This window comes from Lepidothrix coronata, unplaced genomic scaffold, assembly GCF_001604755.1.
Source record: "Lepidothrix coronata isolate B3197 unplaced genomic scaffold, Lepidothrix_coronata-1.0 Scaffold260, whole genome shotgun sequence".
Taxonomy (NCBI): domain Eukaryota; kingdom Metazoa; phylum Chordata; class Aves; order Passeriformes; family Pipridae; genus Lepidothrix; species Lepidothrix coronata.
The window spans coordinates 412,994-437,583 of NW_016690440.1; the positions used below are offsets into that span (position 1 = coordinate 412,994).

A 24,590-nucleotide genomic window follows, 5' to 3' on the forward strand; every position below is an offset into this window, starting at 1 on the left:
TTTGTTCCTCTCAGCTGTCATGGCCTTCTCTTCTGTGTGGGAAAGAAGCAGTGGTGTGAAGGCAAAGGGAACTCACACCAGGCCAGGAGCCATCGCTCCACCTGCGCATGAGTGTCCAGGGCTGAGGGATGAAGCACCACTGCAGCCTCTTCACTAATCACACTGGCCCACGCTGACCCCACATGGTCTTTGGGAGGGACTTTTATCATTCCCTTCAGATTTTCTCCTTTTTGACCTAGATTTCACGTTCCAGAAATAGCTTTCTCTGACATACAAGCAGGAAAGGGATTAGAGGGAGAGAGTGTGTGTCTGCGTGTGTGTGTGTGTTTCTATGTGCAGGCACACACACCAGGGAGAGATTTCTGTTGCACGCTCTGTCAGTGCAAAGGAAAAAAGGGCACGTACACATGTTCTGTAGTGTATTCATATGTGTGTGACACAAAGAAATTTATGACAGCTGTTTCTCTGCACATTTGCCAGTTCATTTTTCACCTCTGATCTTTTCCTTGTTATTATGGAAACTCCACCACCGCTCTGTGCCCAGCCAGCACTCTTTTTTCCCTTTTCCCCAGGAAGCTGTACCGTGGCCGCAACCTCGCTCTCAACTCCACCCCCAAACCCAAATCGTCCCTGTCTTTCTGTGCCTGGTGCTCTTTGCTGCCAGATTTCAGCTTTTCCACAGGCAGCAAGCTCACTGCCTGCTGCAGGCACATATCTGGCACCCCAAAACAGTTGCAATGGGTTTGAGTCCACAGAAATATCACTCGCCCAGATCCCCAGGAAGGGGGGAGCTGCAGCCACACATGATGCTGTGCTGGCACAAACAGATGCAGGGGAGGTGAGCATAGCTTCAAGGTCCTGGCCAAGCCTGCCTTCTCCCAGCAGGGACCATCTACAAAGGAGTAGAAACAAAGGCAGCTGCCAGCATTTCCCTTTGCTGATATGGTCAGAAAGCCAAGTCCTTCTTGTTGCTTGCTTTTATCAGCCTTGATAGCAGGAAAGGGAGTCAGTAGTGCTGACCTCATGGGAGAGAAGAAATCAAAGCACCAAGGGGTGCCTTGGCTCGTTTGGGGCCTCTGGAAGGGCAGCAACAGGAATTCATGCATAGTGCAGTGCTCTGCCCATGAGGAGAGCTGAGTGGGGGGCAATTTTCCGTGTATGCAGACACCTGAGGTCTCTCCTCAGGCCGAGGGGCCTGGTGCCACCCCCACACACTGGCCATCATGTGAGCCAAGTGAGCACAGAGGTGCCCTGACACCAGACAGCCTCAGGTGCTGCTTTGTGTCCCTGCTGTCGGCGTTGCTCAGCCCCTCTCTGCGGCTCCCTGTGGTCACAGGGCTTGTGCCATCACTGGGGCAGCAGCGACCGATGGCCTTAGCTGAGGCACACACACCTGTACCAGAACTGGGCTGGGTGGGGTTGAGCGAGGCCATGCAAACAGCCTGGAGCATTTGCAAGATGTCAGACATCACAGGCAAATGAGGGTTTCTTTGTATGTAGTTCTCTTGTTTGGCATTGCTTTTCCTCTCCTTCATGCTCTTCCATTAATTACCTTTTCCATCTACTGAGCCATGACATGGGTATTCCTGAGGATTCAGGAAGAGTTTGGCTCAGGGCTTCGCAGTCCATGTGGATGAGGGGCTCTCAATCCTGAGCTGCTCCCCACTCGTTGCCTGGGAGCCCCCGAACTGAAAACAAGTTTCCTTGTTTTCTTCTGTAGGCAGTGGAGGGGGGAGGCCCTGGGCTGTTGGTTCTCAGGCTCAGGGCTGACGCTGCGACCAGATCCTCCTTCAGCCCCATTGTGCTGCTGCTTCCTAAAGCAGAAGCAGCAAAGCTGCAGCAGTTTGGTCTCTGAACACCGAGGGGGGCGACGGCTCAGCGCGTGAGCTCAGTGTAGTGTTTCCCACGGCGCTTTGATTGCTCCTTGCTGCAGACTAGCCCTTCTCCTAGTGCTGGGAACCCAGCGAGTCATCAATAAATCACAGCACTCAAGAAGTGATGGTAGCAGCTAGGAGCCGGGGCAGCACACGTGCTGCTGGCGGGAGCCACGTGGCAGCACCGCTCCCCGCACAGCCAGGAGCCCTGCCCAGGGCCAGGCACCCGCGGGCAGCGCCGCTGGGCAGTGCCCACACTATGGTGGGCTGGCGGGCACCAGCTGCTCATCTCAGTCAGACACTACATGGCGTGGCTCTGGTCTTGCAGAGATATCCCCAGCCCCATGTCCAGGCGAACTGGGTGCTCAGTTCCATGTGTCTCAGAACAGGATCAGAGGGGTGGAGCTGGACACTGCTCCACCACCCAGCACGTCTGTGCCCAGGGTGCCAACTCGGGGTGGCTTTGCCCAGGCAGGTTCTTCCCGCAGCCTGCAAGCTGTGCCAGCCCCGCTCCCCTCCGCACCCTCATCCCCCATCAGCCCTGCTCAGGCAGCCCAAGGGGAGGCATAAGGCACAGCCCCAAGCACAGCACCCGCACCCAGTGAGGCTCCACTCCCCCTCCCCGTGCCCATCGGGACAGAACTCCACCAGCAAATCTCTCGTACCAGGGGAAAACACCCTCAAGGAAAACCTCCCCGTCCCGCTGTTTCCTTTCCATGTATGTCCCCTTGCCCCGGAGGACTCCTCCTGGCGATCCTGCAGCAGGTGCGTGGCGGGTGGGTAGACGCCCACCGGCCACGCGGGTCCCACTACACACAAGCACTGGAGCGGGGGGGACACGGGGGCTCTTTCATCCAAACCCACGTTCGCGCGTGGGTGGAGCCGGGGCCGCGCCGGGGAAGATGTCAACGCGACAAGGAGACAAAGCTTCCGCGTGGGGTGGGAGCGGCGCCCGCTTTGTTCAGCAACGCCCGGCTCCCCCGCGGCAGCGCCGGTGCGGGAGCGGCCAGCGGCACCCCCGCCCCGTCGGCAGCGAGCGGGACGCGGGGGTGCCGCGGGTCCCGGCGCGCCGAGCGCGCTCCCGCGGGGCCGGCGGGGCGGGGGGACCCGCGCGGGGCGGGGCCGCGCGGCGGGGGCGGGGCGGGGGTTTAATGCGCGGCCCCGCCCGGGCGCGCGGCCGGAGCGGCGGGCGCGGTGAGTGCGGCGGCGGCTCCGCGCGTCTCCTCCCTCCTCCAGCGGCGGCCGCACGAGCAGCCGGAGCGGCCCCGGCCCGCGGCTCGTCCTCCTCTTCCTCCCCTCCGCGGGACCCAGGCCGGGCCGAGCGCCCCCGCCCCGCGCCCCCCGCGTCTCTCCGGTCCCCTCCGCCCCTCTTTGTGTCTCCCATGGCTTTGTGTCTGGAGCTCCTCAGGCAATGTGAGTGACCGCGCGGGCGGGGGGCCGGGCCGGGCCCTGCATGGCTGCGGGCGGGGGTGCCGCCCTCTCCCTCCCTCGCTCCTGCTGCTGCTCCGCCGCTTGCCGGGCCCGCCGCCCCTTCCGCTTCCCACGCGCGTCCCAGCCCTCCGTGGGACCTACTCGGCCGCCGCGGGGGGGTCCCGCTGCCGCCCCGCTCGGCTCCGGGGTGGGGAGGGGTGCGGGGGGCTGCTCCATCCTCCCCCGCATGTCGCCTGGGCCGCGGGGGGCCGGGCTCTGCCCCCCTGCCAGCCCCGGAGCGCCGAGCCCGCTGTCCCCGACCCTGCGGGGGCCGTGCAGGGTCGGGGACAGGGTCGGGGGCCGGGTGCCTAGCCCGATGCTTTGGGCCCTTAAGGAGATCCCTCCCTGTGCTGGAGGGAAGGAAGCGGCGCTTCCCTAAGTGTGTTCCCTAGCGGGGAACACGGGCCCCTTCTTTGGGGAGGCGTTCAGATTCTTCCGAAAAAGAAAAGGGAATTGCCTGGGCGAGGCACGAAGCTGAAGGCTGACATTTCGCAGCGCAGAGAGCTGGCACCTCCCGGCCAGAGCTGGCTCTGGAAAGTCTCTTTTTTTAGCCTGGGAGAACAAGTCCTGGTTAAAGGTACCTAGTGTAGCACCCTAGCGTCGAGGTGCCCGACCTGTCCGAGAGCTGAGACTGAATCCCTCCGGATTTAACTGCAGGTGCAGCTCACCATTGGTGTGCCATGCAGGAGGGTGGGGATGTTGGGTTGGTTGTGAGCAGTAAGTAAATGTGGCTCTTAATTTCTACTCCAGTCTTCAATGAGAGGCTCAAAAAGGAGAATTATTTGCAGGATGCCGTTGATAGGACTAATATTACTTATTCTGCAAAGGACCTTGACCCCAGGGTGTGTGTTTTAGAGACAGGAATGGAATTAGGACCTCTGAATCGTGGGCTTTAGCTTGTCATTTGGGGAAGGAAAAGAAGAAAAGGGAAAAAAAAAAAACCTCACGGCATGTGGTATTGGATCCTAAAATAAATTCCAATCATGTGGGATGTTAACAAGCCAGATTGCCAAGTCGTGTAAGTTGGCAGACTTGACTCCAGAGGGTCCAAATTACTTTGCTGGTAATTCCTCTTCAACGGGAATTTGGTGCTATGAAGTTACATGTTCTTGAACGCGTGGAGAAAAGTAAGTTTAACTAGTGATCAAATGCAGTCTGCTTGACTTTCAGATAAAGTATTGATGTACATGTACCTTGGTATTCAGAAGAGGGTTACGTGCAGAATTTTTTTGATATGTTGCAGTCATGGAAAACCTAAAAATTCATCTATAAGGTGCAAGTGCTAAACTGTCATCTGCTATTTTTGCATCCAGCTTGCTACTTCTGTCCCACTTCTGTAGTGGCAGTGTAAGTTTGTGGTATAGCTCAGGATGCTGGGATCTGTAGCATGGCCGTGGAAGTGCTGGGTGTAAGTGCTGGGCACTGCCAGCTTGGAAAGGACAAGGAGACCCTGTGCAGCCTCTGCCAGACCCTGATCAGCAAAGATGATAATGGAAGAACCTGGTTTCTGTGATATGTGGATTGTCTGTCTGGAGAATACAATGGAATTTCATAGAGTGCAGAGCACTGGGAGGCCAACAGGTACCAGTGTGGAACCGTAGCCAGTGTCCCGGCACACACTGTCAGCTTGTGATTCACTCACAACTGTGTGAGAGTCCTTGGGTACTCTGGTGATTGATCTGTGCGTGCAGTTTAGATTTGTGGACACTTCTGACGACTTCGCTCAGGGTTATTCTGCTCTTCCAGTGTAATGCATGGGAGACCAGCTGCTCCGTGAGCTTCTTCCTAGCTATGTGTGCTGCCAGAGCAAGAGAACTGTAAAAGCTCGTAATGGACAACTAATAACTGCCAGGCGCTTAAAAATAACTGTGTGTCAAGTCTTGTCTGCTGTATGGATTTTCCTGTCGTCTAAGCCCTGACTTCTGTAGTTTGGAACTAGTTCACTGGGCCTTGTGAAAGTCACTCTGTGACATTTAATTTTTCTAATAACCCACTCCATGCACGCCTGCAGAGGGAAGGCATCAAGCAGGGCTTGCTAGTGCCTCTTTAGCTGATACTCTTGCTCAGTGCAACCTGCACAACAGCCTCAAATATTTTTTAATGGATTGAGGAGGCATAATTGGATTCAGAGCAGTGCAAGTTACGGGGACATATGTGAGCTGGAAGGATTAAGGCTGTGCAGGCGGGTGGCCTTGTTCAAGAAAAATCCACTTTAATTTCTGCAGTGAAAAGTTGTCAGTGCGTTTCCCATCAGAGCAGATTTAAAAGGGAGGGGAGCAATGCTAAGTATGATTGCTGTTCGCTGTGAAAGGCGATTAGAATGCAGGCTGTCAGATACTGTGAGGGCTGTAGTTGCACTTGGGGATGAGAATGGTGAATTCTCATCTGGGTCTCTCCAGAACAGTTCATGAAAGATTGAGTTTATCCTTCCCTTTCCCAGTCTCCATGCCAGCCTGCCACCCAGAGAGAGGGAGAAGTGGATACCAGGGTTTGACATAAGCTGCCTTTAAACAAGTGGAAGATTTTTGAGGATTTGCAGATGGGCTTGTTTAGGAGAGGAGAAAATATTTAGGAGAGTGGAAATTCTGTCTGCTTCATTTTGTTGCAGAATTAATTAATTGTGTTTAGTGCAGATGGGTGCAGTCTGTCCCCTGGAGAAGCCAGGGGCAAAAGGAACAGCAGCCCCATGGCTGAAGTCCTGACCAGATTCTCAGGCCTGTGCTTCACTTCTGCTCTGCCAGAGTCTGGTTTATAAATCCAAAAGGCACTATTGCAACAGCATTTGTGATTTTCACTAGAACCAGTGAGGTAAGTGCTAGTCTGCTGTCAAGGACAAGTGACAAACAGTCTTGGGGGAGTTATCGGTCCCCCAGGCCTGGAAACTGTTGGATTTCTGGAGAGGGACAGGGCTGCGGGCTATGCACTGCCAGACCTCTTCCCAAACTTCGGTACATTTTAATACTGTGAAGGAAGACAGCTGAGTTTTGATTCTCTCCTACTTACCTTCTTGCTGCTGAACTTAGTCTTGCACCACGAATTGCCAGTAAAGGCATGTGCTAGAGGGGCACGTGCCCCTGCTGGGATAGAGGCAGGGTGCTCAATGCCCTCACAGGTGCTGCAGTGTCACCTGAGCAGACGTGCACACAGGAGCTGTGTTATCCCCACTGCTCTGCAGAGTCTCAGGAGGGTGAAATTTGTCGGCTCTGGCAACACCAAGAAATTGAAACCAGTCTCTCAAGGGACTCACCTGAGCTAGGCTTGCTGCGACAGCAGTGCTCAAAAGGGGAACACTGTGAAAGTGCATAAATTTTAAACCTTAGCACTAGTATTTACATCAAGGATGTGTTGACAATCAATCTTGTGTATCCTGTTTAATGCTCTTCATTAAGACATCCAGGTTTCACTGCAGTGATCTTTTCTGAACCTCGTTCTAAGAGATCAAAGCTTAAGCTACTGTTTTGTCTCTCCAGTTTGAAGTCGACTGAGAAACTTGAGTGGTGAATGTTTCAAAGGTAAATTCTTACCTGTGGTGCAGGTCTGTCAGAGCTGGAATTAAAGTGAAGATCAGAAGTTGCTTATGCCTTTTTACTAATGCACTGTCATAGTGGAAAGCGATGTTTGATGAAAGCTGAAAAGTATTTCAGAGTTGATAAAAGGGAATTCTTATTGCAAGTTGTTGTCATAAGATGAGTCAAACTTCTAAGTATTATTTGCCTTGGGTTTTTTCTATTCTGAAAGTGGTAGAGATCTTACTGAACAGAGCCCAGCCAGGTATTTGCTGTGTTCAGGAGGGAACTCCAAGCCTAAACTTCTTACCCGGAGTGGGCATATCTACAAATGCGTTAAAATTGGAACATTAAAGCATGGATGTTACATCCCTCTTAGGCCCTACACATAAGACAACTATTTGAGTCTGAAGCTAGAGAAAGTGTCCCAAAAGCTGCTGTGGAACTGTCCCCAAGGGAGTCCCTGGACCCTCTCCTGAAGGCCTCTGTTTTGCTGTGTCCTGCCTGCTTGGCTGCCAGACTAGTCAGTGCTGCTTCTGTGGAGAACAGCGTGTGTGGGGACAGCTCGGGAGCCAGCACATTATTGCAGAGCTGTGAGGTCGCTTGAGTAGCTGTTTTGTTGGGAAGCCTCCTTTTCCTTGTTTGAACCCTGAGGCTTTTCAGTTTCTCAGCTTGGCCCAAACACGGGGTCCCAAGTCACAGCATTTCTGTCCAGGAACTCCCCCAGATTTTGATGTGCTCTATTGAACAGCTGCCAGTGCTGTCTTGTTTGACCTGCCACTCCAGCAGTGGGCCCTGGGCTGGGAATTCTGGCCTCTTAGCACTGCTGCTCTGAGCAAAGCAAGCTCCCTCGCAGTGCAGGGCTGCTGTAATGCCCAGCTTGTACAGTGTGGACTGGAACTTTCCAGGTAGATTTGAGGAGATGAGTACTGGTCAAACAGAGCTGGAGAACTCTTCCCAGTGCCTGAAAAGCTGCTCCCTTGGTGTTGGACAGTGCTTGCACCTCTTTAGCTGTGGTCCTGGACAAAGTAGCTACTTTATTTCCAAAGTATTTAGTTTCAGTGACCCTCAAGTTTGCAGCATGCCAAGAGCCAGGCCTTGAGCGGGGAATCCTGGATGCTGGGAAGCAGAGCTCTGTTCACCAGCAGCCTGTTGCTGTTGGCCTTTGCGCTTGGCACCAGGCTCCATGTCTGCGTCTCACTGTCACCCTGCAATCTTGTCAGCCATTCCAGTGCTGTTGCTAACAGCACTGTTACCCCACACATTAGCTTTTATCGCTGCTCTGTTAAGGTCCTCACTGGAGATGAGTGCTGCAGAGTGCCCTGGGTTGCTAAGGGGAGGCTGCCAGAGCAGCCCTTAGAGCCCTGCTCTCTCACAGGACTTGTTCTTGCTCAAGTCAAACACTAACTCGGGCTGACTGGGGGGAATTGGAGCTTTGGGGAAGGGAAACAGAAGGCTTGGATGGAGATGTCAGTAGTCACCTTGCCTGTGGCTGCTGCTATGAATGCTGTTCCCTGTCAGCCGTGCACAGCTGTGTGGGTTCGGTGAACACTCTGGTCTGATAGTCCCATGTTCCATCTGACCCATTGGGTCCCTGTGCAGGCACCAGCTGGGAGGGATCCCTGGTTTCTGGCTGTTCATCTGTGTGGTGCTTCAATTCCTGTTTGCAGTGCTTCTGTGGGACAAAGTTGACATCAGGACTGAAGAAATCTGCAGGGTTAGGAGATAAAAGGGAGGCAGAGCATCGCCTCCTCAGGGCAGTGGGGCAGGGACCAAGGAGTGGCCTTTTCTCCCAGGAAACGAGCAACAGGACAAGAGGATATAGTTAAGCTCTGCCAGCAGCAGTTTAGGTTGGACATTAGGAGGAATTTTTTCACGGGAAGGGGGACTAGACATTGGAACAGGCTGTCCAGGGAGGTGGTGGAGTCACCACCCCTGGAGGTGTTTAAGCAAAGACTGGAAGTTGCACTCAGTGTGCTGGTTTAGTTGACAAGATGATGTTCAGTCACGGGTTGAACTGGATGATCTCGGAGGTCTTTTCCAGCCTTAATGATTCTGTCGGACCCCGGGAACCGTGGGCTGGAGCTGGGAGATGCCCAGTGCTTGTGTGTAGTGGATTTCCCAGAGCCGCACAAACAGGACAGGGACTGCCCTGCTCGCGGGATCCCTCGGGGCTCTCGCGGTGCCGCTGTCCCGGCCGGAGTCCCTCGGGGCTCCCCGGAGGAGGGCGGCGGGCCGGGCCCGGCCCGGCCCGGCCCGGCCCGGCCGCGCTTTGCGGCCGCCGCGCTTTGCAGCAGGGCCGTAGGGCGAGGTGAGCGCGGGCCGGACCGCCCCCGGGGCGCTGCGGGAGCGGGGCCGCCGCCCCGGGGAGCTGCCTGAGCAGGGCCCCGTGCCCGGCCGAGCTGTGCTGGGAGAGCTCCGGCTCCTGCTCGGAGAGAGCGCCCTGTGCTCTGTCAGTGTGCGGGGACAGTGCCCAGCCTGTCATCCCGGCCGTCCAGGGAAGGGAACGGAGCTGGGGGAGGGGCTGGAGCTCAGATCTGATGAGGAGCAGCTGAGGGAGCTGGGGGGCTCAGCCTGGAAAAAGGAGGCTCAGGAGGGACCTTCTCGCTCTGTACAACTCCCTGACAGGAGAGAAGGGGGTCGGGCTCTGCTCCCAGGGAACAAGGGACAGGATGAGAGGAAACGGCCTCAAGGTGTGCCAGGGGAGGACATAAGGAGGAATTTCTTCACGGAAAGGATGATTAGACATTGGGATTGCCTGCCCAGGGAGGTGGCGCAGTCACCGTCTCTGGAAGTGTTTAAGGAAAGACTGGACTGCCATGATTTGGTTGACAGGGTGGTATTCGGTCATAGATTGGACTCGATCTCAGAGGCCTTTTCAACCTAGCTGATTCTGTGATAACAGCCCCTTGTACAAAGGGAATGGAAATGCTGCCTGTCCTTTCCCCTGTCCAGGCTGTTCTCAGCCTATCCCACAGCAGTGACTGCCCGGGTGACACTGTCCTGCTGCGTTCTAGCACGCATGTGGCACAGCTCCCCTGAGCTCATTGACAGAGCAAAGCAGAGCCCAGGATAATGATGCTGTCCCAAATCAAAGGGCAGAACTGGGCCAGCAATTGCAGCTGCTGCACTGGTGGCAACAGTAACTTTGAAGCCCTGTCTGCTTTCTTCTGACACTATTTGTGTGCTTACCTTTGATTTAGTTTTTTGCAACAGCTCTGAATATCTTTAGTGTTGGTGGAGGCAGCTCTAAAAATAACTTTAGAAAGCTGGTTATTTCTGCCTCTGCCTGGTTTCTTTCCTTTCTGTAGCTAATGGCTTTTTCTACTGCAGTAAGGCCTGGTTCATACAGTAAATCATGTTTTCTGCTCTGTTCTAGTTTCTTGCTCTGTTAACAAACATCCCCTGGTTGTGGGTGATGGTGTGTTCAGGCAGCAGGTGCATGTGACTGCAGTTCTGGGTGAACGAGCTGGTAAACCAGGAGCACTGAGGCCAGAATGAACTAAAAAGTGACCTACAGCCTTTTGACCTACAGTTGAGCTCCAGCTTGTGAAAGCTGGAACCAGTCGGGTGCTGCCTGGCAGAAGCTGTGTGCGGGAAGGTATGTCTGCTGTTTGAACCAGCTGTGTTCACGAGTGACAGAGGCTTGAGGAAGTCCCATTGTCCCATTTCTCAGATGTGTGCCAGAGGATGCCTTGTTTTTAATGGCAGGGTGAATCCCAGCAGGAACCCCAGTCACTGTTAATGCCTTACCTCAAGTTCTGCCTCTGTGTGTGAAATAACTGCACTTGACTGAGATATAGGGACTGGAAGTGTTCTGTACAAAGACTCACTTGACTGAATTATGACTGAGAACTGCTTCCGTTGCAGTTGTGAAGATACCAGTTAAATCTTTTATCCTAATTCTTATGGTGTGATGCTTTTCAGCATTTTTTTTAAGGTGACTCAGTTTTAGCCAGCTGTGCCTCTTATCACAAAGCAGCTGTTAACCAGATTGCTGCCCAGCCTCCACATGCCATGAGTGTGCCAGTACTAGGGACCTATGTGCTCTGTCTCCCCTGCCAGCAGTGAAGGCCTCGCTTTGCCATGGATTTGCAGGAGAAGAGCACAGTAGGTGTGCTCACAGGAGCTGTGGGAAGCAGCGTTACCCATGAAGATTTCATCTCCAGCCAAAGCACATGCTGTGTCGCTGTGCTTGAGCTTCTGTGTTGGTGCAGGTCTCCTCACTCCAGGTGCCCTGACTTTGTGCTGTGCCTTACACCTTCAAGCTTGTTTTCTAGGAAAGTTTACACTCAGCTTGTTCCTGGCCTGCTGCAGCTTTTAGGCTTGCCTGGGAAAAGAAAAATGGGGTAAATGTACAGAATGTAGCTGGTCTTTATTGGGCTGAATCTAGTGGAAGTGCGTAAGGCTAAGAGCCAGTGACTGTGGTACACTCCTAACAGTGTGGGCTCTCCCTGGGGAATTTTTATGAGCTGTGTGTTGTTCCTGGTCACTCTGGAGCAATAGAGCAGCTGCCTTATCTCTGGGACTGCAGTAAGTGCACCGTAGGATGGAGATCAGTCAGAGTCACATTTGGCTTAATGTGCCCCCAACTGCACTGTCACAACTTAACTGACAATAGCTGAGATTGCTCCTGTGTGTCTCTTGATTTGGAGATTGAAAACAAAACAATGTACGTACTTAGAGGGTCCAGATCTTGTTATATCATCTATTCCAAACCCTGAGTATGCTTCATCCTTGAAGGTAGAGACTTAGCTGGCGTGAGTCACTGTGGGTTGGTGGCCTGGCGTTGGTTTCTTTTGTGTGCCCCCCACAGAGATGTGTCTGCTAAATGTAGAAGGCTGAAAGCACTTCAGCTAGGGGGCTTTCCTTGAGCGTGATGTGCTGAGCAGCCTCCTAAGAGTGTAGGCAGGCTCCAGTGGAGAGGAGAACTTGATGTGAGGGGAGATGAAAAATGACCTCACAGATCCAGGCTGTGCTCAGCGTTCTGTAGAGCTGGAAATGCAGCTAATGATATCATGGGGTTTCCGGTCTGGAAGGACTTTTGTACTTAGCTGTGGTTTGGGTGTCTTGGGTTCACCTGGCAAGTTAAAAGCAAGGTTTTTATTGTTGGAACAATGTCCTTTCTATAACAGCTTCTCTTATTTCTGTTAATTACTATGGTTCCAACTACAAAGGAGCTTTCTTGTTCTAATTGGCCTCCTCCTGTTTCAATTCAGTTGTGTTGCTGTGCTGCCATGGAGACAGTCGTGATGTCACAAGCTGTGGCATCACTCAAAAGTGGCTGGAAGGCAGTTGTTCATACTCCCCCTCACCTGACCCACCCCAGTAATCAATAGCTGGGAGCAGAAAACAGAGCAGTTCAATAGGTTTCAGTGAAGACTGTAAGCTTTTAAATGAACCTGAATTACAGCTGTGATTTTAAGGCTCTTACTCCACTACTGATGTGAGAAATGATGTAGTATACCCACCTTCTCAAAACTGTCTTCATCACCATGTGTGTTGTTGAGCTCACTTAGATAAACAAATGGAAGGAAGCCCCAAATCTCCATTGATTGCTGTGCTGCTGCACTTGAGCCCTGTTGGCAAACACTTGTGCTAAAAACCCAGGTACCCACTGGATCACATCCAGGGCACAGTGCTGGGCTTGGTGCTGCCTGGGCTGGGGAACAGGTACAGTGAGGTGGATTTGCCAGCTCTGACATCAGTTAGAAAAGCTGATGAATCACCAAGGTGGCACTTGGAAGAACTTTTTGGGGTCTCTTGCCTTTCCAACCCTTCTGAGACAGCTGTTTCCACTGTGTGAATACTTTAGCACCTAGTGGGATTACCTGGCTGCTGAGAGCCAGCACTCTGTGTGAGCTCAGTGGAGATGGTGATGTGCCAGAGAATTGGGCTTATTTCATGACTTAATTCTTCTCCTTGCCAAAATGATGGGAACTTCCTATTTGCTGAAATGCCGTGACTTGTCACCAAAGGACTATGAGGATGTGTTGTATTCAGCTCTGTGTCTTTACCATGTATTTGTCTTCAGCTTTATCTGTTTTTTTGTAAGAGATCTGGTTGAGAGCACGGCACAGTGATGTGATCCTCTATCTTGAGCTGTAACAACCTTCTTAAATATTAACTAACCTCCTCCTGATTAATGGGAGGCAGGATGGTGTCAGTGCCTGGCTGAGTGAGCAGGTGATGTTTTCCAGTTATTTGTCATTTTTTTAATAAGGGGCTTTGTCATACCTGTCACAGAATCATGGTATCTGTAACTATTCTATTTGTAATATTTGATATTAGGGGAGGGACATTCAGATTTCCCCCGTATGCGTGGTGTCTCTGGGTGTGACTGGGGTATTCTCACAGTGCTGGGTGCTGGTCCCCTTTGCTCAGCAGGGACCCTATGCAGGGTACCTGCACAGTTTGGCTTGGACTGCTCTAAGTTACCATCTCTCAGGGCTGGCACTTGCTTGGCAAGCACAGCAGTACATCATCTCTCTTGTCTCTGTTTCAAGCAACCTTGTATTTAGACAAAAAGGACAAAACTTCAGGACAAAACTTCATGTAATGTGTGGACTGAAACAAGTTGACTTTTTCAGTGTGAGAAAAATTTTTGGATGTTTTCCTGAAAGGATCAAAACTGTTTTCCAGCAGTTCTGCTGACAAGACTTTAATTTTTTTGGAATTTATCTTCTGAACTGCAGGGTCTTTAAGATGAAAGGCTAGCACAGTTCATAGCATGAAGACAAAGTTTTTTTCACCTTGTCTGTTCCTTTGGAATGTTTGATATGTGTTCTGTTTAGGGGGAAAATGTGACTGAAAGGCCAATTGTATTTGAATCATTTGAATTTTTAGTGCTGCTGTTCTTAAAATAGTATCTTTAGCCAACAACAGCTAAAACTTGCTTTTTAACCAATATTAGTTTAAAACCATGGAGGATAGGAATTGTTTTCATTCTCTCTTGTCACTGGTCACATCTGTCCTGGTGGCCATGAGGTCTGTTGAGCAGCCCATTCCAAGGCTACTTGACTCTGACTTTTAGCACTAGTTACTGTAGGGGAGAAGATGAGTGCATGAAGGTCTGAGATTGACATCATTTACTACTGCAGTGGGCAGACAGATGCTGTTTAGGAAAGGAGCTAAAAGCTCACCTACAAATTGTGCATAGTTTGTAAGTTTTGCTGTATTTTAGCATGTTTTCCATTTTCAGTGTGTGTAGAAAACTACCTCATCAATGGGAAGGGGAAGATGAAGTTTCCCTTAATACACCGAAACGGCTAATTCCCAAGTATTTGGATTTCCATTAAAGGCTATGAATAGATTGCTTCCTGGAAGGAAACTAGTTCTGTCCTTAGTCATGGGCTTGTCTAAACAGTTAGCCCCATCAAATTCCTTCAATACATGAGCAAGGTGCTGTGGTTTATTCTTTCAGGATAAGACTTCGTGGAGTTCTTTATCTCCCGAATTTGTGCCCTAGGGGGTTAACTGAGGAGAATTCTGTGGATGAGTCTGTGATCAGATGGCCTCGGTTACTCTGTTCTTAGGCCAGTGATGACTTTTGGCAGTGCCATCAGATAACCTGACCACTATACCATGTCCACTGCTGGACTCTGAATAACGCAGGATGTCCTGTGAGTCTGTCAGCAGGTGCTGTGTAGACTGCTCGTGTACCTGTCTTTCAAAAATGTGAAGAACCTAACTGAATTAATGGTCCTGTGTTGGGGAGCCTGGAAGCTCTTCTCCTTTCCCTGTTGCTTCTGGCAGGTATCTTGTGCAGGTGAGAAGTAGGGTTATCCAGCTCTGGAATGGGCTGGATGGGAGGAGCTCTGAGTGGCACATCACTGGGTGTTGCTTTTTCCGTGGTTGCTGCTACAAAGCCAAAGGAAAATGTGCTGCTTTGGGGAGCAGGAGATTAGGAGAGGCAGAGACCCCGTCCTCTGCCACAGCTGTGCAAGTGCCAGTGCACCAGCTTTCCTGCCTCCTGGTCTGCAGCTTCTTACTTGCTTGCATTGACCACCTTAGATTGCAGTGCAGGTGTTTTAACCTTGTGATGTTCTTTTCCCCTCTGCCAAACCCCTTCCCTCAGAATCTGCAGGTTTCTTGAACCCCTCAGGTGGGCTCAGCTGGCCTCTGAAAAAGGAAAAGAAGGAAAAGCTGAGGTGCTAACCAAGGTAGAGTGAGTGTTTGAGGATCAGAACAGAAACATAAAACCTAATATTATGCAAATTAATGTGGTGGTCTGCTGAGTTCTCTGAAATTCAGACCTGTCATTCAAGCAAGTTTTAAAAGCCATTTTTGTAGAAGGTGGTCACCTATCCACCTACAGTGCTGAGGAGTGTCCAGACTTAAAGGGAAGAGTGAGTGGGCACTGACAATTTTTGTAGAATAATTCTGCAAAATATATTTAAAGGGAAGTGGCATTCCTGTCTGAAAGATAAATTGAAAATTGCTAGAAGTCTGTCTGGACATTTTTCCAGCACTGAAGTTTTGGGCATTCTTGCAACAGGAGCTAGTTCAGGGTTGTGACACTGAGTGCTTGTTCAGATGGTAAGTCAGCAAATTGCCTGCTACAAGCCAGGACCTGGAGAGAAAATCACGTTGTTGTTGTTGTTGTGTGTGATCTCTGATAAAGGCTGTGAAACCAGAGCAGCCGGATCCTGTTGCAGCCATGGCTGTGTGTACCTGTGTACAGGTAACAGCTCCTGCAAGCTTCACCCAGAGATGGAGGTTAACAAATACAGATTTGTGCTCAAAGCACATATATAGAGAAGAGATGCTGCAGAGCTGGCAAGTGCTCTTAAGCAGATGACTAAAGGTGAGGTTACTTAATGTCTGGAAGCCTTAGGTTCTCGCCTGGCTAAGCTGCCGTGCTTCAGAATTACAGAGTAGGATGTTTTTGTTGTTGTTGCTGTCTGTGAAGAGAAATGCATTTGCTTGGTCTTGTTCATGCTTTTCTAACCCCTCAGCAGAAGGAAAATACCTGAGTGAGCCAAGGTCTGCCTGCGCTCTTTACGCTCACTCTGAGCACACTGTGTGCTGATGTGGTGCCACATGTGGGGCAAGCAGAGAGTGGACAAGGGTGGCACTTGGCTGCTTTCAGTCTTAAAGATCTCCTTGTCTAGCCAATGACACACTTCAGGACTGTGAATCACTTCTGTGTCAATATTTGCATATTTTAGGCAGACTTGGTGTGCAGTGGGTTGTGCAACACTGTGAGAAACTTTAAAGCTCGGAGGGAAGCACAGCTGGTGGTGCTGTCAGGCATCGCTTGGTCTGTGCTCCTGAAAGCTGAGCTGACAATTTAACTGTGTTAAGGCTGGCTGGTGCTTAATCCTGTTTGCAGGATTGCAAGAAACTCAGGAATAGCTGGTAAGCTTGAAAGCCTGTACACCTGGCCCTAGAGGCAGTGGAAGGTGTCCCTGCCCATGGCAGGGGTTGGAACTGGATGGTCTTTAAGGTCCCTTCCAAACTAAATCGTTATGAGATTGTATGTAACTTCCAGCACTGTGTCCCTGGAAGCCGTAACTTAAGCCCACGACCAGGTTTTCCAAGTCCTTTGAGGTTTTCATGGAGAGTGAATGTTTTCAGGAGGAAGCTGGTCTGTGCTGGTTTAGGAGATCCCTGTGTGTGCTGTGCTGTGACATGGGCACACCTATGGTCATGTATTCTGCATGTTCTCTCCGTGCAGTTGGCTTCAGGTTACCAACTGCCTTTCTTATTTGAAAGGTCAATGGCTGCTCTTCAGTTGGCTTCTTGTACTGAAGTTCTTCAAGCCTGTCCATCTGTGCCACAGCTGATTCCTGCCAAACCTGGCCCTGCCCTTGGAATGTGGTGCTTATGGCTACCTTGATTTGGAGTTTGCCTTATGTAATGCGTCAAGGTCCAGTGAACAGGCTTGGAAGGTTGCCGGGGAAGTCTCTCTTGCTCGGAAGCACTGACTGCAGCTCTGAACTCCTGCATCTCTTATGTACTGAACATCAGAGTTGGTGTTTCCGTGTAGCTACAGTCAAAAGTCTGGGAAGGAAGTAGTCCAGCAGTGTCTGTTGAAGGGGGAATTCTGCATGTTCTGCAGTAGAACTTGCGCATATGGGAACTCTAGTCTCTCTGCACAGTTTCTGCATGTTCAGTATCTAAAAATTAAAGTTCCTTTTTCCTCTTACAGGTAAGATTTATGAACAAATTTCTTAGCTGTCTGTATGGTGAAGTCGCATTGATAAAACATGCAAATAAATTTCTGTAATCGGGAGTTTCTGATTAGGAGGTCTGATTTTTCTAGTATTGATTAAGCAGAGTGCTTATTAAGCACATCTGAGTTGCTGCCTTGGTATCCTGCTAGGTACCAGGGCATGAAAATCTATGCAGTGTTCTCAAACATACTGGAAATTACTCTGTTGAAGTGGTGTCATTCCAGCTTTGTCCCTGCTCCTCAGAGGGCAGTTGCCTTGCTGTGTGTGCTGAGGCTGTGGTTGTGTGCCTGGCCTTGAGAGGCAGCAGTGCTCGTCATTCACCTCGGGGGACTGCACAGAGTCCCCTGCAGTGCTTACTGGCAGGAAGGGGGACAGCTGGGTCATCTTAATGTGGGGAAACTTACACTTAATGGCTTTTGGGGGATTTTCGAAGTGTGGTCTGCCTCCACAGTTTCTGGTTGTGCCTTCTGGTTTGCTCAGTTTGCCACCTTGTTCCCTGGCACCTTCAGGGAACCAACAGGTCAACAACCCTCTCTGTCCAAGGGCTGCACAAACACAATGCCAGAGGGGCACGGCAGGATGGAGTCTGACTTACACCTACCACAGTCAGACTGAGAGCTTTCCAACTTCAGAAGCGATTATTAATCCATTGCAGTGCTCTTTGCACTTTACTGCTCTCACACAGACACCTGAACTATGGACTGTTCTGATCCTAATGCACAGAGGATTTATATGATATATGGAAAATCTAAAGCAAGTGTCAAATAGTTTCAGTGTTTTGAAACTCCTGACATCTGATGTGCAGGAAACAAAGCCTAGGCGCATTCATTTGTTCCGGCAGGGGCTGCTGAATTAAACCATAAAGCAGTTCTCTCCTTAGTCAGATTCTTGAGAGCATTCTCTGATAATATCCAGGATAAGGAAGTGCAGGATCACTTGCTCAGGGGAGACCATTTCTAGCTTTGAGAAGTGCTGTTTCTGCTTTTCTCTGCTGAGTGTGGTAATAAGGAGGGCTACTGCTGCATTCTACCTGGATAGGCAAAGGACAGGAATCCTAGAATGTAATGGATGGAAGAAGAGGTAGTCTGGTAAGGCAAGGAAGGCTTCGACTGATCATGTGAATTCATACTCTGTTAAAACTTCCTTTAAATCATGTTCATACTTTAAGATCACTGAAGAAGTGAGCAAAGAGAAAGTTCAGACTGGAGTCCTTTGGACAATAAATCGCAGGGTGGTTTTAGTTTGGATGTGAGTACTCAGCTGCCCAATGCATTCTTGACTTCTCACTGAAATAGTATGTGTGTGCACATCTGTGCCTGCAGAACTGGGCTTCAGTGGTGCATCTGTGCAGAGCTCACTACTTGTCCAAAACTCCCAAAAGAGTTGTATCAAGGCATTTCCTTCTGCACTGCCATAGCATTGAACTCTGTCCCTGAATTCTGAACAGGGAGCACTTCTGAAACTCTCTCAAACTGAAAAATCCTGAGGGGAGACACTGCTGTGCCAGGCATGTGTCCTGCCAGACAGCAGCTTTGGGGGGTGCTCTGTGTTTCAGATCTGTGGCTGTGACACTGGTGGTAGAGGAGCAAGTGACTGTGTGACTCATGGGATATTCTGTATTGGGCCACCCATCTAATTGTGGGCTTCTCTTTCAGCCTTCCCTTTGATCTCACTGGTATTGATTGTGGTCCTCTGTCCCTGGATCTCATCACACAGTGTTAACTTGTGTGGAAGACCTCCCTTTAGTGTTGCTGCTTGTTTTCGTGTTGTGCCCTATGGTGCCCGAGTGAGCCATATGCAGCTTTTCAAAGTGTTCCCAGTAATGACTGCCTGGTATGAAGCTGCCAGGGCAGACAGATCATACTGCAGTCAGTAGGCTATCCTAACATAAATCCTGTCCAAGTAGTGGCCTGCTGTGTCTGGAAGGTGACTCACTGCTGTTGCTACACCCTTTCCCCATGGAGAAGGCATTCCTGCTGCAGGGAGTAGGAGGCCCAGCTTTCATGAGGCTCTATAGCAGCTGAGTCAGATCTCTTGTCAATTCATGTAATTAACAATTAGCTGAGGAAGTACCTCCTGTAAATGTCTTCGTGGTTGTGTCTGTTGGTGGCTGGAGTGGGAGGGGGCAGTCCTGTGGTACCCAAGGGAGATGGCACCTCACAGATTCTCCCAGGTGTATTGCAGCACAAGCTGCTGACATTGCACTCCGTGGAAATTTCCTGATGGAGATGATGCAAGATGCTCTGAGTGAAGTAACCCTGCAAATGCTCTGCTGCTCCAAGCCTACTCATATTAGTATTCCCACAATTAGATAACTGGCCACACATCTGTTTACAAAGCAATATCCAAAATAACATGTTACTGTTTTGTTTCTTCTGCTGTGCTGTGTGTCATGGTTACAGCTAAAGAAATAGAACTGATTCTGTTGCTGAAAGGAGGTCGAATGTTTTTTCCTATGGCTGCTCTAATACAAAGTTGTTTTCACCATCTCAAGCCTTTGGCTTGTAGGTATGAAGCTTGTCTGCTGTCATCTCCTAGGCATCCTGTGTCTGCTAGATGTCTGGGACAGGAATAGAAACATCCCTGAGGATTGGATTTGTTCTTGGTGTGATGATGGTGCTGGACATACCAGTCCCTGTATGTGGAGCATGGGCACTCTGTGAGAAGGGCTGTCCTAGCCTCCCTGGAAGGCCACAAAAAGCTAATCCCGGTGCAGCTGGCACCTCCAGCATGTGCTGTGATGCTGCTGGAGCAGGTGGAGCCCCATCCCTGCAGGCAGCGTGAGGGCTCTGGGGGGGTGGCTGCGGGGCAGGGAGACCTTTGGGCCTTACATGTTTCTGGGGGTGAACCAGCCCCCTTGGACTGGAGTTCAGGCACAGAAGAGCTGCCAGCTCTTCACTAGCTTTGTGCCATTGGAAGACAATAGAAATCAGACATGAAAATTAAAGGCACTTACTTGGTATTGTCCTACCCCTTTGCTTGCCACAGGACTGTTAATTTATCTTCAAAAGCATTCGTGGTTGGTTTGAGCTTTGGAAAGGCTGTTGGGGAATAAAGGAGATTTTTCTCTTGCTGTCATACAGTGACAGAGCTGAGAACAGTCTTTAGGTATATTGAGGAGGAAAATTATCTCTGCAGCATGTGCTCTAGGCCTCCATTAACCTGGACTTCGTGAGAGTTTCAGCACTCCCTGTTTACATCACCATGACAACCCTTCTCCCTGCTGTGTCAGTGTCTTCCTGACAGCACATTCACAGTGTTCCTCCTGCCTGGCTGCCAGAGCTGTACAGAGGAGACCTGGTAGGGACATCCTGTTCCACTGACCTTCATCTTCAATCAGCATCCAATGTGTCTGTCTTAAGTCTTCTGATGTGTCCCAGATCCAAGAAACTTGACTGGGCAGTGCTTCCTCTGAAACTGCGCCTCTGGTGCATAAACAACTTGAATGTTTTCTTGAAAGTGCTTTCCAGGAAAATGTAGAAGCAGGAATTGAGCAGGTTTGTTTCCCAATGCGGTATCACAGACATCAGGAGTGACCCTGAGCACAAAAGTGCATGATCCCCTTACAAGTGATACTGGGACCACTGTATGTTCTGAGAGTCTGTGCTTCATGCTAGAGTGACAAGGGCAGAGCAGTGTCCCTCCTGCCATGTCCCTCTCAGAGGCACCATGTCTTGGTGTACCTTGCCATACTCTGACTGATGGAGGGTCTTCCTGGCAATCAAATCTGTTGAGCAGATAGTTGGAGACCTGCTCCTTGACTGACCCCTTGCTGTGCCCCACAAGTCCAGTGCTGCTCTGGGTCTATGATCACAGTTGGGTTATTTTTGGCTGGTGGTTCGTGTTTCACAAGGCCACTTCAGGTGAAAGCCCTTGCTGGACTAACCCTGAGTAGCTGACACGGTCAGTAGGGTGGTGTAGCTGTTCTCAGCAATCTCTTTGAGCTGAATGTGGCAGAAGCCAAGCTGTTGACTGCCCTGCAAAGCACTGCATCCAAAGATTGGCATTTCGCTGTTCCTAGGAATTTCATCCTACAGCTGGTCTGAGGGTTGGACAACTGGCATGACAGGGAGTGGCTACTTGAATGCAGTAATGCGTTCCAAGCCTAAAATTGTTCCCAGACCAAGTGTGGGGAGATGACCAAGTTGAGGAATAACTCCAGCCTTGGGCAATCTTTGGAGTGTCTAGTTTGGCTGGGATTTTTGGAGAAATGTAGAGGTGAGATTTTTCACAGAGAGCTGATGGCAGTCTGCTCACCTTGGTGTATCGTGGGGGTGAGGTCAGGTTCTGACTGCCAGGAGTTGTTTAAAAACTCCAAGCTGGTTTTCTCCAAAACCATTTTGTCCTTGGTTGGGTAAGGAGGTCTCTGCAAGGAGCAGTTTGGTTTGCTCACTCCATCCTGCCCTTGCAGGAAGAATGTGGCCTGTTTGCTTTAGAGCTGTCCTTACCTCTGGGCTGTAACAGGGCTGGGGGAAAGGGGAAAGAGACGGGTATGGACATGGTTAGCAACAGCCCAAGCACCAGCTTGCTGAACCTCTTGAGTGTGTTCTCCACAGGCTGGTAGCACAGCTCTGGGGCAGGGTTGTGACTCTGAAGACCCGTAGCAAAAGCTCCATGAATACCTATCTGGAACTTCAGATTAAGAGTCCAGCAGATCCTGTGTTTTTGCCGTGGCCCCATTGTAGTTCCTGGTTAGGCTACTTTGGAACTGACCAAAGGCTTCTGTGCCTGTTTGGAGCAGGGACTTTGCATTCCCAAAAAACCCTACTGCTCTTTGTGGTGCCTGCCATGAGAGCAGGTGCCTGAGAGCCCTGTGGAATTGTTGTATGTGCTAGGAGAAGATGAGCAGGAAAAGGGAGCATTGTGGATGGGCTTCTTTCAAGGCTGCTGTGGTGTGTCTTCCAGCAGATCTGGAGGCCCTTCTGGCTCTGGGAGACCAAGTAAACACTGTTTTTCAGGAAGTTCAAAAAGCTGTGCTTCAGCAAGGAGTGGCTTCTTCCAAAAACACCTTTGGTAAACTGTCTCTTGCAGGAATACCTTCAGAACAGTCTGACTGGATCATTCTCATTGCCTTCTTCAAGCCACTCTAAATCACTCATTACCTGCTTCCTACTCTGCCATTGACACCTTGCCATTTAGTGTCATGAGGCAAATGAGGAAAAGCAAAAATACAAGTGCTGAAAGCTCTGCTTCATCTGGTTGGTACTTAGTGTTTACAGGTGAAGTCTTGGGAAGAAGATTTTTGGAATATCCTGCAGAACACCCTGAGACTTCTCAGTTTGGTGTGGATGTTGTTTACTTTGTAGTTGGAGCTACACAATGGGTAAGTTGAAAGGAGTGGAGAGAGAGATCACTCATTTGGAAACAGGAATAAATATAAGAAAGATGGGAAATTAAGCCAAGAATTCTTTTGGCATGTAGCTTCCAAGGCAGGAAAGTGGTCTGTTCTGTGGTGAGCAGGTTCCTGAAAGCAGCAGGGGATGCTCCAGTGACATTTAATGCTTTTGCTGGAGGTTGGGGTTTACTGTTAACCCTCCTTGGAAGACCAGGGAGTCATTGTCACATACTGAATTCCAGGACAGAAGGGAGTAGGGCCTGAGTGCCATGGCACACAATGGTGTACGAACAGCATGACTAAGCCAGTGCTTTAGTTTTGTTGCCTAAAACTAAATCTGTTCAATGGATGTGGCTCTGCACTCACCCCTCCCTTGTGTCCCTTTTCTAGTTATAGTCTCAGATCCTCAGAATATCTTCATGGCAGGTTCTGCAAGCTGGAGGGACCAGGTGAGCGTGGGCGAACAGATTCTGCACCCATGAATGCAGACCTTGCTACCCATATTTGTGGCTGCAAGGTAGTGGTCTGGGGTCTGAACATGAGAGCTTATGGGGACTCTTCAGGCCTGTGAACTAAGAACGTGGTGGTTTGGAGCTTCCAGGAAAAGCAAACCAAGCTGTGAAGATGAAGACTTGGTGGTGGCTGAAATCTATGTAGGTCACAGATATTGGAGCCTCAGATGTGCTTAGAGAAGGCTCTAGGTCCACACCTGGGATTTGTTGAGCTCTTTCACTTCAGAGCTGGAGCCTGCACAGTGGCTCCTTTGTCAAATGGCCTGCTCAATTCCCAAAATGAAGTGTTCCAGAAAGTGCTGGCCCCCTCCTTTGGGGTATCCATTGTTCTGGGAGTACTTGTGATATTTGAAATTCTTAAGGAGTCAAAGCTGGGGACTCTTGGCCTCTGGGAGAATAGTGTGAGCAGTGACACTGGGGACACATGGCACTGTTCCTCTGTACCTCTGCTTGGCTGGGGAGCAAAGTCAGCTGGGCTCTGTGGTATCTGGGGCTTAGTTCCTGTGAGAGCATTCAGAAATCCAATCAATGATCACAGCTGTGCTTTCCAAAGCTCCCTAGCACCCTACCCAAAAGGATTAGAAGGTTGGAATATTTGCTTAATTGCCTGCTCTGACTCTGAGCACTTCCCTTCCTCGCCAGATCAGACCAGAATGTGGTGCAGCAGCTGAACCACTGTCAAATTTAATGCTAATGAAGAGGGAGCCGCCTGCTACAGCCTTTCCTATATTTGTTCATGTGATATTTTTTAATCTCATAACTAATGTCATGTTAAACAGTGAATTAGAATATGGAATAGCTTTCTCTAACATGCAAAATTTGTCCTGTGCCTCAGCCAACAGAAGTTTCCCAGCAATTTTAACTTTGATTCTTCAATATTAACATAATGTTGCCACATCTCAGTTTGTACATACTTAAAGGAGGAAATAGCTTCAATTGAATCTATTAAAACCTCTTGATGATTGTAGCTTTGAAGATGTAAATCTCTACTGACTGCCTGACAGCCAATGTCCGAGTGGGAAGAGTGTTGACTAAGGGCTGGAATTTTTGGTAGGGAGATGAGTCCAGCCTGATGCCTTCCCATCTCCCTGGTGAAGAGGCTGTGTTCATTGCTGTCTCCTCAGCTGCTGACACATGTGCTTTCCCTGGCCCTATGGGTACAGGGTGGGGTTTGTTTTCAGCTTACAAAGAATTTCTAGTCATCTGGGTGTGGGGAGGGTTTTTCATAATGGTCTGGGAAAACCGCCTGTGCTGCTCCTGGTGGCATCACTGAATGCTTCCCTTGCCTAAAATAGCTGAAATATCTTCCTGTGAGCAGATTACCTGCATCAGATAAAATTTGGGATACAGTAACTGAAAACTGTGATGCAAATCCTGATGCTGATCAAAGTGATGGAGAAATTTAATTCTTCTTGCCTTGAGGGTTTTTTGGCAACAATGGCAGCAACCTCTGGATCTTTTAGGTAGGCTAGAGAGTTGCTTGCTCTTCTTGGAGGTGGAGCAATCCCCTGGGAGCCCTCTTCGTTGTAGAGGGAGCTCGGCGATGGCTGACATCAGTGCAGGCCTGCTCCTGTTATCACAACTCTGTGTTGACAAGCTGCTGGCTGCCATCAGTGTTTTCAGCACCCTCTTGGCCAGCTCTTCTGTGAACAGTGTTTAGTGGCACACTTAAAATGATAGTAACTCATCCACCCTGCTTCCAGGACTGTCCATCG

At 50.2% G+C, this 24,590-nt stretch overlaps 1 protein-coding gene across 8 annotated transcripts in view; it reads left to right on the forward strand.

Annotated features, from left to right (window-relative positions):
• The window catches only part of DLGAP4 (DLG associated protein 4), a 72,300-nt gene that overhangs the window by 28,286 nt on the left and 19,424 nt on the right, over positions 1-24,590 (forward strand). Inside the window, exon 1 of one of the 8 annotated variants that reach the window (XM_017835564.1) lies at positions 3,053-3,068. The exons of 4 other annotated variants lie outside the window; for them this stretch is intronic. Coding sequence is in view for 1 of the 4 variants with exons in the window: in XM_017835561.1 (XP_017691050.1) it covers positions 3,257-3,287 (31 nt within the window). In the remaining 3 variants the exon portion in view is untranslated. Of the gene's footprint in view, positions 1-3,052; positions 3,069-3,149; positions 3,288-12,120; positions 12,235-24,590 lie in introns of those variants that run through there. 3 more of the 8 variants (XM_017835561.1, XM_017835563.1, XM_017835562.1) reach the window with 3 other exon arrangements.